The following is a 14,558-nucleotide window of genomic DNA, read 5'->3' on the forward strand; positions in this document are numbered from 1 at the left end:
TATAATAACACCTCTCCCTGGTGGTCAAACACTGGTAACACAATTTGGAACAAATAGAAAAGAACTTAAGTTTGTTATATTTTGTAGATTCGATACAAAATTCTATATTTCTATATTCTGTAGAAACATATAAAAAAAAATTCCACGTTAAACATACAGTTGAGGTCAAAAGTTTACATACACGTTGCACAATCTGCAAAATGTTAATTATTTTACCAAAATAAGAGAGATCATACAAAATGCATGTTATGTATTATTTAGTACTGACCTGAATAAGACATTTCACATAAAAGATGTTTACATATAGTCTACAAGAGAAAATAGTTGAGTTTATAGAAATGACCCAGTTCAAAAGTTTACATACACTTGATTCTTAACACTGTCTTGAAACCTGAAAGATCCACAGCTGTGCTTTTGTGTTTAGTGATGGTTGTTCATGAGTCCCTTGTTTGTCCTGAACAGTTAAACTTCCAGCTATTCTTCAGAAAAATCCTTCAGGTCCCACAAATTCTGTTTTTTCAGCATTTTTGTGTATTTGAACCCTTTCCAACAATGACTGTATGATCTTGAGATCCATCTCTTCACACTGAGGACTACCGAGGGACTAGCATGCAACTATCAAAGAAGATTTAAATGCTCACTGAAGCTCCAGAAGGAAAAACTGCATTAAGAGCCAGGGATGCAAACTTTTAAACAGACGAAAACTTGTTTTCATATTTTGCCTAAATATCTTCTTTTTTCCTCATTTAGTTCTGCCCTTCAGAAGCTACAGGAGATACTTATGTTTCCCAGATAACAAAATAAGTTAAATTTACCCTGATCTTAAATTCAAAAAGTTTTCACCTTTCTAGCTCTTAATGCATTGTGTTTCCTTCCGAAGCATCAGTGAGCATTTGAACCTTCTGTAATAGTTGCATAGGAGTCCCTCAGTTGTTCTTAGTTGGAAAGGGTTCAAATACACAAAAATGCTGTAAAACAGAAAGAAAAGAAATTGTGGGATCTGAAGGATTTTTCTGAATAACAGCAGCCAGTTTAACTGTTCAGGACAAACAAGGGACTTATGAACAACTATCACTAAACAAACAAAAATCATACAGGTAACAACACAGTATTAAGAATCAAGTGTAAGTAAACTTTTGAACAGGGTCATTTTTATAAACAACTATTATTTTAACTTATAGACTATATGTAAACATCTTTTTTGAGAAATATTTTTATTCAGGTCTGTACTAAATGAAATATTACATGCATTCTGTAAGATCCCTCTTATTTTAGCAAAACAATGAATATTTTGGAGATTCTGCAAGGTGTATGAAGGCTGTATATACATAAACCTCCATAACTATATCACTCAAAGCTGAAGTGTTGAACATTGTCAAAAAAAACTAGTTTAACATGCAAAGACAATTACAAGTTCTAGAGATAGTTCATCCAAAAATCATAGTTCCAAACTCCTAAGACCTTTGTTCCACTTTGGACCACAAATTAAGATATACTTGATGAAATCCAAGAGCTTTCTGACCCTTGCATAGACAGCAATACAACTACCACATTCAAGGCCCAGAAAGGTAGTAAAAACCTCATTAAAATAGTCCATGTGACATCAGTCGTTTAACCATAATGTTAGAGAACTATGAGTACTTTTTATATGCAAAAAATAACTAATTTATTCAAGCGTCAGTCACTGACATTTACAATTACATTGCTCTCTATGCAGGGTCAAAAAGCTCTCAGACGTCATCAAAAATATCTAACCAACCTGTGTTGAGTAAGGCAGGATTACCTGTTTGCCCAAAAAATGGCAGGAGTGTTTTGGAAACCGTTCTGCTTGGGTGGTGCAGAAATGAGACACTTCACCTTTTGCAGAGATACAGAAATAAAGATATACAAAGAGAACACAACTTCAAGTGAGGTGTTTAAAGAACCTTTAATTTATTTACAAAGGGCAGAGTTTTGCAGAGTGGATTGAAAGACCCCCAGAAAGATTGTCATAAAACATTTGTCCATCAGTGAATTACAGAAAATTGCATTGCACGTTAGTCAAAAACAACTAGCATGCACATTATTCTCTGAGTCACCAAAATAGATTTGATTATAAAATATAGCTCTCAGTATAAACATCAGGCTTGTTTGTAATCACCAATCAGTCAATTCATCTGTGTAGAGATTCTCAAATACTTTACATCTCTTCAGGTGATGTTTCAATGAGCTAAAACAGCGCTCAGCTACTTTTCACATTTGCAAAAATAGATTTAAACGTCTATTGCTCCTCCTAACTGTAAATATGACGTTCAAAGCATCTACAAACGCAAGTCCACCTCTGGTGTGCATGTTTTGCTTGCAAACAACCAGATTAAAGAAAGAACTGTGAACTCATAAAGGGGATTATAAATGATTGCATACTAATTGAACGCAGTAAATTCACAAATTAAGAAAGTGAGGATAAGAGTGTTGGACTGTGACAACTAACAAACTCCTGACACAAACAAACATTCTCCTACTAAAAATTACATCAGTTATCAATCACAGTGCTGACAGGAAGCCTATCCTCGACTCCTCGCCAGAGCACCTGTGCATTCAGCTTTCCCTAAACTATCACAATTAAACATGGCATTTAATCCAAACATCCCACAGTGCAGTTTAACCACTAAACTAAGCTAGCTCCATCTCAGCTCAATTCTAGAACAATGAGTGAATTTTCACAGATGCAAAATAAAGTCTACTTTCTTCAACAGGTTCTTTGCATATCAGGGCATAATTTAATCTTAGATTAATTAAATTATCTAATAACAGGATTAAATATGCAAAGCAATACAGATAAAGTTGCTTAATAAAAACACAGAGGTGACTGCTTCTTAATCATGACAACAGCGAAAATACACAAACACACAAAAAAGGTCCTCTGGCGCCCTCTGTTGACCACAACCACAAAGCAACTAAACTAAAGCAGCATTCCGCGTAGCCAGTCACAGTTTAAACAGTGCTTACAGAAAACATCCTCTCATTGGGTAAACGCATACACACTATGGCACACACTTCTTTCAACGCTAGAGACTAGTAAACCAGGCTAACTGCAGTAAGTCAAACAAGTTGCGATAAATTCTTACCATAACTTTGGCTGTTCAAGTGATGTTATACATATCACTGTTTTCTTTGTAGCGAGCCAAATAAGAAATTATTTTGGGAATGAATAAAAGAAACATCCAAAACAAACCTCTTATGTGGCAGTAGATGGAAATCCCTGATTTGTTCCTGTTTGTGAGACTATTGCTTAAAAGGTTCACTTTGCATGGTCTCTCACAACACAGAAAAGCCTACAAATGACCCTATTATTAAACACATAATGAATGTGAGGGCAAGCCATGCCAATATATTAATTAACAAATTACAAGCAATAAAGATGATAGTTCTATATACTCTTTCTATATACTCTGCTTTTTAATTAATGAGAATCGAAACCAAATACAACTATATGACATTAAATGTTCTGCACTAAGCAGCCTCTGTTTGCTGACTTAAAGGGATAGTTCATATAAAAATGAAAAATAATTTAATGTACTCACACTCATTTTGTTCTCTTTCTTTTTAGGAGCACAAAGGAGATGTTATGCAAATTTCTGGATGAGCTAAATTTATAGGTGCATATTCAAACCACACATATGAGAAATACAGTTGAAGTCAAAAGTTTGCATACACCTTACAGACTCTGCAAAATGTTAATTATCTGACCACAATAAGAAGGATCATACAAAATGCATGTTATTTTTTATTTAGTACTGACCTGAGTAAGATATTTCACATAAGACATTTACATATAGTCCACAAGAGAAAATAATAGTTGAATTTATAAAAATGACCCTGTTCGTAAGTTTACATGCACTTCTTCTTCTGCAGTATTTGTTTTTTCAGCATTTGTGTATTTGAACCCTTTCCAACAATGACTGCATGATTTTGAGACCCATCTCATATGCAACAATTGCAGAAGGTTCAAACACTCACTGATGCTTCAGAAAGAAAACATTTCAGAGCCAGGGGGTAAAAAACTTTTCACATTTTTATGCTCCAAAGTTTTCACCCCTGGCTTTCAATGCATAATTTTTCATTCTGAAGCATCAGAGAGCATTTGAACCTATTGTAATAGTTGCATATGAGTCCCTCAGTAGTTCTCAGCATGAAAAGATGGATCTCAAAATCATAGTCATTGATGGAAAGGGTTAAAATAGACAAAAATGCCGAAAAACCAAAGGATCCGTGGGACCTGAACGACTTTTCTAAAGAACAGCGGGCAGTTTAATTGTTCAGGACAAACAAGGGACTCATGAACAGCTCAGTCAAGTAACAACACAGTATTAAGAAACAAGTGTGTGTAAACTTTTGAACAGGGTTATTTTTATAAATTCAACTACTATTTTTTTTGTGGACTATATGTAAACATCTTTTATGTGAAATACTAGTACTAAATAAAATTACATGCATTTTGTATGATCCCTCTTATTTTGGTAAAATAACATTTTGCAGATTATTGAAGGTGCATGTTAACTTTTGACTTCAACTGTATAGCACATACGTCATACGGGCTACAATAAATTAATGGAAATTATATGGAAAAGAGCAACATGAACATTCTGCCTAATGTCTCCTTTTGCAGTTTTCGAAAGAAATGACGTGAACGAGTAAATGATTACAGACGTTTGGGTAAACTATTCCTATAAGCTGTTATGAGAGTTGTATTTGGTGTTTCTGTATCAATCATCATTCGAACATCCATATGTCACCAGTGTAGCAGCATGCAGATCAGTGGTATGAGTTTTCACTAACACTCCATGGTGAAGGAACCCGCATAAAAATTCATGAAGCCATGACCCATATCATTTGTAATATATAAAAGGTTTATAAAAAGCTTAATATTTTGATTTAGAATGTAAAACATATCGTCCAAAGAACTCAAAGTGTAATTCTCCGATATAGGTAGTTTCGATGTTGTTGCAGGCGGTTAATAACATGTTGGAATTTCGACCATTACTAAAGCAGATGCGTAGAATTTACCTCAACATCCTTCAGTGCTACCATACTAAATTAACAAGAAATTAAACTCCTACACTGATGTAAAAAAAGAATGTCTTTAGCTCTGCAATTAATATGAATGAAATACCGTTGGTCAAAATCCATCAATGAATATCCACTATACAATATAAACACTAATTGGTATTTCCTCTTTTTTTTCTAATTAGCAAACGGCTGAGGCAGGATGGATCAATGCTTTAAAAAGACCTCATATTTGAATCATTGTGCATGAGGCCATAATGTAATATAGACCTACACATAAAGCTGTGTTCAGGGTTTTTCAACTTACACTCACTACATTTTGTTACTCTTAATAGGTCTATTGCTCCAAAAGCGTACCTAAAGACATATTTAAGTTTAAATTTAAGCCTACTGACTTGAGTAATGTGATTTTTAGACTATGAAATCATGAGTTAATTAAAATCAAGACTGTAATGTCTATGAAAACAAATGTCAATTTCAAGTAAGAGTATGTGAGAGAGCGAGGCTCTAATATTACAACAAAAAACAGGGATTCTAGCATTTTAGCAATGCACATTTCAGCATACAAATCTTCCTAGGAAACCCGTAATAGTGTCTAATCTTTATCCCCAGCACCAATCTCATGATAAACACACTGAAATATTATCATATAAACATGCAGACGCATATTATCAACTTGTCTTCATCAAACGTAGGCCTGGCTCTTAGCTTAAGTCACTTGATAACACAACAGCGGCTGAATGGTGAAAAGAATGGCCAGTGCAACCTGAGGATGTTTTACATCCACTGAGTTCTTCTACGCACCACCTCACAGAGGCTGCGAATTTTCATACCTGTTCTCCAGCAGTCCCTCGCTCTCCTGGTGAAACCAGCAGCAAAACAGCCACTCCTTTTCAAATGGCTGGAGAGAAGGAATGGATGAAATGCGGGATGGATGTATGGATGGATCAAGAGCAGATGGATCCAGGTGTAGAGGTCAGTGTGCAGACAGGTGTGGGCAAACCATAGAAGAGCGGGTCAGTCATGGGGAAGATGAGGAGGAAGAAGAGAACGACCCCCAGCACGTAGAAGGAGAGAATCGTGAGTCGATATGGGTGGTCCAGGGCCGTGCTGAGAGCTGGAAAACCCATGTAGTTGCAAAAGGAATGGCACAGCACAGGACCCACCAAATGACCTAGAGACACGCACATAGAAAGAGATAATTGCAGTTATTTCTTTGTATGCCGTTACAGTTTGTTTGCTACAAATCTAGTTTAATCAGAGCGATAATAAACATATAAAGCCTCCGAGAGTGTCAGGTCTGTCTGTAAGATTTCCAGGTTACATTTAATAAAAATAAAAAAATATATTACACAAAGAAAACAGAGACTATTTTAGTTGAATTGTGATATTATTTCCATGACAATTTAGTTTAATTCCTTCCCTAATTATCATTACTGTCTGCAACACAAACTAAAAACATAGCCTTAAAACCTTCAACCTTAAAGCTTTTCAAATGATTTAAAACAGCTTCAAACTTAATCTTTAAAACCTCAACCTCAACTACTTAAACTTTATTGCTAGGCTTTCTTAAGCAAACGTTATCCAATTAAATTATGAATCATCATCATGTCTGGACACATGATATTTTTAATAAAAGCAGCATGAAGGCAACACCACACATACTTCCCACCCAGGATAATCCCTTCTCAAGTTGATATCATTGTTAGTAACACAAACTATAAGTTTGCAATTCTCATTAATTTGCATTAAGAACATCCTCATGTCTGGACACCTTAATATTTTTAATAAAAGAAAGGCAATACCACAATTACTGTACTGTTAATTTTTTGTGCATTGCAGTCATAAGACTTGGGAAGAATTGGAAAGTCAATGTGCTTCATTCTCATGAAAGTAGTCAAAATACAAAAATATTTTAGTGGTTTCTTACTATTAACATTTTTAATGCAATTTTTATTTTATTTTATAATTTTTTGTCCTCTTGTGAAGTAGTGTATGCATTAGTAGTATTATAGAAAAATATCGGACGCACCTGTCCTGATGAATATAAAGGCTGTATAAGCTCCAAATACTGCAGTGTAGGAGAACTGGAACACTGAAAAGTACACAAACAAACACAGACATTAGTAATTATGTCTCACAGGCGGCACTCCTCGCACTAAAGATGACAGTAAACTAATGACTCTATTACCTGCAGAGAGGAAAATCCCTGAGACAGTGCCTTGTCTGAACCGCAGGAGCTCAATTACATGGTGAAAATGAGCTGCAGTCACACGCAAACAGAGAGAAAGAGAGAGAAAGTGAGAGAGAGAGATTATTCCACAATGATGGAAATAAAGTTACAACAATGGCCAAAAAAGCTATGCAAATTAAAATATAAACAGTCTTGTTTTTTTGAGCACGTTAGTGGTCAGTCATGCAAACATTATTACAGGTGTGACTCTTTTTGTCAAATATAAATCGAGTAGAGTGAACTGTATGGAATGCTTAGGCTACCAATTACCAGATATCTAGGTAGTGCCAAGTATCAACAATAATTTCCTTGGAGAGTATCCGAACACTTCTTCTTCAAATCTGTTTTTACTATTTGCTGTTATCGCACTAACCTTTATTACATTAGTTGGCATGAAATAAAAACCTTGTAAATGCATACCTGCATACCAGAGTATACGTTTATACTTTAAATCTTGGTGTTTTGGCATCTTATAATTGGCCGTATGTGAAAATTCTGGATGTGTTATTGGTCAGCGTGTCAAAGCTTCTACCAGTTGTCAACCTTGGTAAAAATGAAGTCCTTTCTTTCTTTTACTAATGTTAATAGAGTAATCCATGCTTATTATAGAATAGTCTACCTACTTAAATCAGAACTGCTCCCACACCATCCATTTTTAAATCTAGGTTAAAATAATTTTTATTTGATCTGGCTTATCCATGATTTATAATTGATTCGCTCTATGTTTTGCTATTTTATTTGTGACCCTGCCTTTGTCTCTGTTCTGTTAATGGTTATTTATTTTGTACAGCTCAGTGGTCAGTCATGCAAACACATACAGGTGTGATTCTTTTTGTCAAATAAGACTTGAGCAGATTGATTTCCTGCCAATTTCAGAGAGCTGTATGGCATGCTCCGGTTACTAAAGATATCTAGGTAGTGCCAAGTATGAACAACAATTTCCCAGGAGAGTGTCATAATACTTCCTTTTCAAATCTGTTTTTAGTATTTGCTATTATCGCAGTAACCCTTATTACATTAGTTGCCATTAAATTAAAATTCAATTGATCTTTAGAGATCTTATAGTGAATGATTCATCCATGTAAAACAGAGACTGTGGTTTTTACCCCTATTGATACCCAGAGTATACCAAACGTTAAATCTTGGTGTTTTGGCATCTTATGTTAGGCCGTATTTGAAAAAGCTGGGTGTGTTATTGATCAGCGCGTCAAAGCACGATAGAGAAGTCAACCAAGCTGTAAAGTCAAGCTTTTACCAGTTGTCAACCCAGGTAAAAATTAAGTCGTTTCTTTCTTTTACTGATTTTAATAGAGTAATCCACGCTTAGTATAGAATAGTCTACCTACTTAAAAATGGATAGTGTGGGAGCAGTTCTTATTTAAGTCTAGGTTAAAATCATTTTTATTTGATCTGTCTTATCCATGATTTATAATTGATTCACTCTATGTTTTGCTATTTTATTTGTGACCTTGTCTTTGTCTCAATTCTGTTAATGGTTATTTATTTTGTATCCTAATACTTTTTTCCAAATCTGTTTTTAGTATTTGCTATAGTATCGCAGTAACCTTTATTACATTATTTGGCATTAAATGAAAATTCAATCGATCTTGTAAATGTTAGAGATCTTATTGTGAATGATTCATCCATGTAAAACAGAGATTGTGGTTACCAAAAGTTAAATCTTGGTGTTCTGGCACCTTATGTTTGGCCGTATGTGAAAAAGCTGGGTGTGTTATTGGACATTGCAAAAAAGCTTGATAGACAAGTCAACCAAGTTGTAAAGTCAAGCTTCTACCAGTTGCGAACCCTCGCAAAAATGAAGTCCTTTCTTTCTTTAAAAAAAGGCTTGATTATTGTATTGTTATCTCTCTATTTGGAGATTAGTTAATCTTCTTTAAACCGCCTTTAGATGATTCAGATGTGGCTGCCAGAGTCCTAACAGGAGCTCAAAAGTGTGAGCAAATTACCCATGTCCTACTGTCTTTACATTGGCTACAGAATTCATTTTAAAGTGCTCTTATTGGTTTTACCTCTCTGATCTGTTGATAGACCACCAACCACCATACTGTAAGTCTTTAGACAAAAGTCTAAAGGTGATCAAGCATTTGCCATAGCCGCTCTGAGACTTTGGAATAGTCTGCATACTCAAATAAATGTTTTATTTTATCTGGCTTATTATCCATGATTTATAATTGATTCGCTCTGTTTTTTGTCATTTTATTGGTGAACTTGTCTTTGTCTCAATTCTGTTCATGTTTTTTAATTTTTGGTTATTTATGTTATTCATTAACCATGAAATGTTTAATCAAAATGGCATACCTCCCCTGGATGGTTAAGTTATGAAGTATATAAGTAAAAAAAATTGCAGACCAGAGGTCCCGGGCTCAAATTTTTGATTTAAATATTTTTTCTGAAGAAAGATAAACATGTACGATGATGAAAGCCAACATATTAAGTGTCACAGATGTATATTGTAATCCACTATTTTGCAGAGGAGGGTCAAAACATTGGAGACAAAAAAGTACTTTTTGCCATATTTGAAAAGCCACCACTGGCATATAATGCAAGATTTACTACATTTTACTAATAGACTTACCAATCTGTGTAATAACATAACATCCCATCTTTCTGAGAATATTTTCAATTCCTGCATTTTTGCTCTGAATCTTAGGTGAATATTGCCATTTGGACCCTCCTCTACAAAATTCTGGATTACTCAGTAATATACATCTGTGGTATTTACTATTTAGTTGTTATGTTTATCTTTCTTCAGAAAAAAAAATACTGACAAAATCAAAAATGTGAGCCAAAAAACTTTCTGCCAAAAGTAGCCTAAAGCAATGGGTCTTATACATTAACCATGTGTATGCAAAGATTTGTGAATTAAGTCTGCATATGAGCATCACACACAGCTTCACAGAGCGTTGTATGTTTGCTGAGACTGACAAAAGGCTGTAACTCAAAGGTTGTTTAAAAGCCCGTATATGATCCTAGTTTGGAAGGGATCACTCATTTAAATTACTCCAAATTTATTATCATTAGAACATGGTTAAAAATCTGCACAACATTGGCCAAAAAGCCAAGTTGTTTCAAAGGCAAAACAAATTATAACATTTGATGAAAAGAAACAAGACTTTGGAATAACATGCACGGATGAATAGTTAACGTGCATAAAGAATGTAAATAGTCAGTTCTGATTTACTGTTGACTTCAGGACTTAAAGTAAGAAAGGTATGAAGGTGTGAAAACAAATAATTAATGAATTTACCCCAACTTGTATCAAAGCAAATGGTACGTCACCACTCACCAACACCAAAGAAGAGTGGACACGTAAAAATTGCGGTGGACGGGCCAGCACAGGGTACTAGCATGGGAAGCATGCATGCCCGAAATACCAACTCCTCTGTTAATGGAGCCACAACCTGGTTCCTCAGCCAGCGCATGTCACTCAGACACAGCGACCAGAAGCAAGGGTCTGCAACAACATAACAGACCAATCACATTTACATTAACACTGACACTGAAGCCAATCTCATTCTTTTACAGCAACTTAATCGCTTATTGCAATTCACCAAAACAGAATTGGTTTGGCTGACACTTATTGTTGTCTATAGTAGTTTAGCATCATGACACCTCACTAACAGGTTATTTAAATCCCAGAATAGCTTTATAATTAGAGACATTCACTGGAGAAATCGTCTGAAGGGGAAAAGGCTGCTTACCGACTACAACTTTCATCCCATCAATGAAACCCCAGGGGCAATCCATGGCTAGCTGGATCAGAGGACCCAGAAATAGCACCTGACAGAAAACAGAGTCATAAAATAATTAAATACAACACACAAACACATCAGATCAGGTGTCCAACGGAAAGACTCTTCTACAATCTGAAAGTCTCTCAGAATCTTCAATTTTGATAATATGTTGCTGTAGGCTGAAGTTAATCACTTGTTTTCTATTATCTAAAAAAAAAACACCCAAGTACAGATTTTGTCATTTAATTACCATGGTCAATAGCAGCGGAAGAATGATAGCAGGAATAAGACCCTCAAATCGGATCCCCATAAGGGCCAGTAATGAGGGACCAGGCTATAGGAGAAATCAAAGCAAATCTGAGTAAGTCTGGATTTTTCTGGTAAACACAATGGCAAAGACAAACTACAAAATGTTTCACAGCAAAATTGTATGATGCAGTGAGATCTAAGACCACATATCAAATGTGTTAAATATGTATTGTACACACATACAGCAAACAACAGTAAAGATTAAACATTTGTGTGGCAGTAAACTAACCTGGATGCCTGTGAAATCTTTCCATGCCCACACAAACACTGGAGACAGAGCGGATACAATCAGTACACTGGTGAAGCGCCGCTTTATCACTGCAGGATGATCCCTGATAGTACAAACAACCACACAAACAAACAATCAGTGCATTATAAATAGTGCAGTTCCTGGAGGGCACAGCCCTGCATAGTTTAGTTCCAACCCAGCTCCAACACACAAACCATGTATTTTTCAATTAAGCCTGAAGGACTTGATAAGCTGGACCAGGTGTGTTTAAGAGGGCTGTGTTTGACACTCCTGACATTATAATGCATTATATTATGTATGCATCCTACCACCAGTTTATTTTACAAAAGACAAGACAAACATAAGTAATCAAATAGGTTTGACACTAGGGCTGCTTCAACAAAATATGAATAATATATATAAAAATATAATTAAATAAGTGATTGCTTTTACTTTAACATTATTTTAATTTAACATTTTTAAGATTTAAATAATTATTAGCTTTTATCACTGTACTAATGTTATATTTCTTGCACTTCATGTTGTTCATTTAAAAAAGTGGGAAAGCTGTTGTTCTGAAAAACAGCACCAAACGTTCCATTCGATTAATATTTTTAACATTCAATTTGAAAAGCATTTTAAAACATTTGATTCGAATAGTATTTTTACTGAACGTTCGATCCAAGCTACATTTAAATATTAGATTAGAACTACATTAGAAAGACATTTAGAACAATATATTCGGTTCCCTAATCGTTTGAAACAATGTTTTCGAACATTACATTCAAACAGTATACTGTAAGCGACGTTATAATGCTCCAAAATGCTGTCTAGCTAGGGAGCTCACTAGGTTGTCACACAGCCAAAGACTACGTACAATACCTTGGTAAATCGCTTTTCCAAACGTATAAACTTCCAACATAGGAGCACGCCAGCAGTAGACAGGAGAGAATTGACACCCAGCAAAGTCCATCAGGAACAGACGCCACATTAGCATGGAGTTGACCTGAATGAAAACTTGACTTCAAATCATCGTCGTCGTTCATGGCGAGACAGACAGGAGCTAAAAACCACTAGACGCGCTAAAAAACTGCAGGTGTGGCTGACACATTAAACACCACACGTGTGATTTTGTTTTCGTCCTAGATAAGTGTGTATGTCCACAATGGAGGTACTACTCTGATGAAGCTGAGAGGAGACTGTTTTGGCGCCACAGAATGACGCCATCAACGAGAGACGGTCCTACCGGCCCATATTTCCATTCACAACTCATGACAGCTGATGATGATGCACACTGTATGTTGAATGGAGAGAAGAAAAATGACGATCAATTTCTAAAACACTTAACGGCCCATTGAGACGCTGTACAACCATTACAATATGGCTGCAGCTTATGGCTGCAATAAGTTCTCCCCACTGTGCAATAAATTACATTTATATTTATCTAACCCTTTTCTTATTTACATTTGCTTGCAAAATTATAGATAGATGATTGATAGATAGATAGATAGATGGATAGATAGATAGATAGATAGATAGATAGATAGATAGATAGATAGATAGATAGATAGATAGATAGATAGATAGATAGATAGATTTTGATTCTCATGTGAATACATATTAGATAGCCTACATATTAATTTTAATCTATCTACACTACCAGTCAAATAAGGATTTTAAATGTTTTTTTAAAGTCTCTTCTGCTCACAAAGCCTGCATTTATTTGATCCAAAGCACAGCAAAAACAGTAAAAAAATGAAATAGTTTTACAATTTAAAATAACTGTTTTCTATTTGAATATATTTTAAAATGTAATTTATTCATGTACTTTCAAAGCTGAATTTTAGCATCTTTACTCCAGTCAAGATCATTCTTGAAATCATTCTAATATTCTGATTTACTGCTCAAAAACATTTATAATTATTATGTTGAAAACAGCTGAGTATTTTTTTCAAGTTTTTTGATGAATAGAAATAAATACAGAATCTGAAATAAAAATATTTTGTAACATTATAAATGCTTTTATCAATTTAAAGTATCCTTGCTAAATAAAAGTATTCATTTCTATCATTTCTTTAACAACAACAAAAAAAAAAAAACATTACTGAATCAAAGCTTTTGAATTGAGTATATATAATGTTACAAAAGCTTTTTATTTCAGATAAATGCTAATCTTTGGATCTTTCTATTCAACAAAGAATCCTGAAACAACACTTACCTGTTTTAAATATTTATAATAATAACACAAATGTTTCTTGAGCAGCAAATCAGCATTTTAGAATAATTCCTGAAGGATCATGTGACACTGAAGACTGGAGTAATGATGCTGAAAATTTAGCTTTGATCACAGAAATAAATTACATTTTAAAATATATTCAAAAAGAAAGTAGTTATTTTAAATAGTAATTCACAATATTACTGTTTTTGCTGTATTTTGGATCAAATAAATGCAGGCTTGGTGAGCAGAAGAGACTTCTTTAAAAAACATTAAACTCTACTGTTCAAAAAACGTTTGACTGGTAGTTTATCTATATCCGTCGGATATCTATTCAAGGGACTATTACGGGCTTTTCACCCTCATTACTCTTTGAAACAATTAGTAATAGAGGAATATCATCCCATTGTTAACTTTTTTTATATTATTATTTGTATTCATTCAATTAGAGGATAGAATTCACAATTATTTGATAATGTTAAACTAACCCAAACTAAGAAAAACAGACTTTTGATTCATATTTTTTTTCCACAGCTCTATATTTTTTGATTTCCACAAAGACAGAACTCTAGATTAACAAGTTGCATGTATTAGCTCTTTTTTTTTGGTTGTGAAACTATTATAAAACTATTATTAACTATTATTTCATCATTGCGCAGATGGTCGTCTTATTTAAAAGGTGTCATTGAAAGTGACAGCGCAATCGCTGCATATATTACAGGTGTAAAGGACGGATACAATTCCACAGGTGTATTCCTAAGTGCGGAGAAT

General features: G+C 34.5%; 1 protein-coding gene across 1 annotated transcript; it reads right to left on the minus strand.

The window, feature by feature from the left end:
• Window positions 1-1,911: 1,911 nt before the first annotated feature.
• Window positions 1,912-12,754, minus strand: rce1a (Ras converting CAAX endopeptidase 1a). The gene is made up of 8 exons (XM_073837321.1): window positions 12,455-12,754; window positions 11,573-11,675; window positions 11,285-11,368; window positions 11,002-11,080; window positions 10,587-10,754; window positions 7,238-7,309; window positions 7,079-7,141; window positions 1,912-6,220 (listed from the first exon to the last, which is right to left on the minus strand). Exons 1-8 carry the CDS (start codon window positions 12,616-12,618, stop codon window positions 5,994-5,996), a joined length of 960 nt encoding a protein of 319 aa, XP_073693422.1. The 5' UTR covers window positions 12,619-12,754; the 3' UTR covers window positions 1,912-5,993.
• Window positions 12,755-14,558: the final 1,804 nt, after the last annotated feature.

This window comes from Garra rufa, chromosome 3, assembly GCF_049309525.1.
Source record: "Garra rufa chromosome 3, GarRuf1.0, whole genome shotgun sequence".
Classification (NCBI taxonomy): Eukaryota; Metazoa; Chordata; class Actinopteri; order Cypriniformes; family Cyprinidae; genus Garra; species Garra rufa.

Coding starts and splice junctions, on each gene's coding strand:
- rce1a (XM_073837321.1), bottom strand. CDS start 12,618: ATGAACGACGACGATGATTTGAAGTCAAGTTTTCATTCAGGTCAACTC. Junction 11,676..12,454: donor TGGAAAAGCGATTTACCAAG/GTATTGTACGTA, acceptor TTGTACTATCAG/GGATCATCCTGCAGTGATAA. Junction 11,081..11,284: donor TTCCGCTGCTATTGACCATG/GTAATTAAATGA, acceptor GTTTTCTGTCAG/GTGCTATTTCTGGGTCCTCT.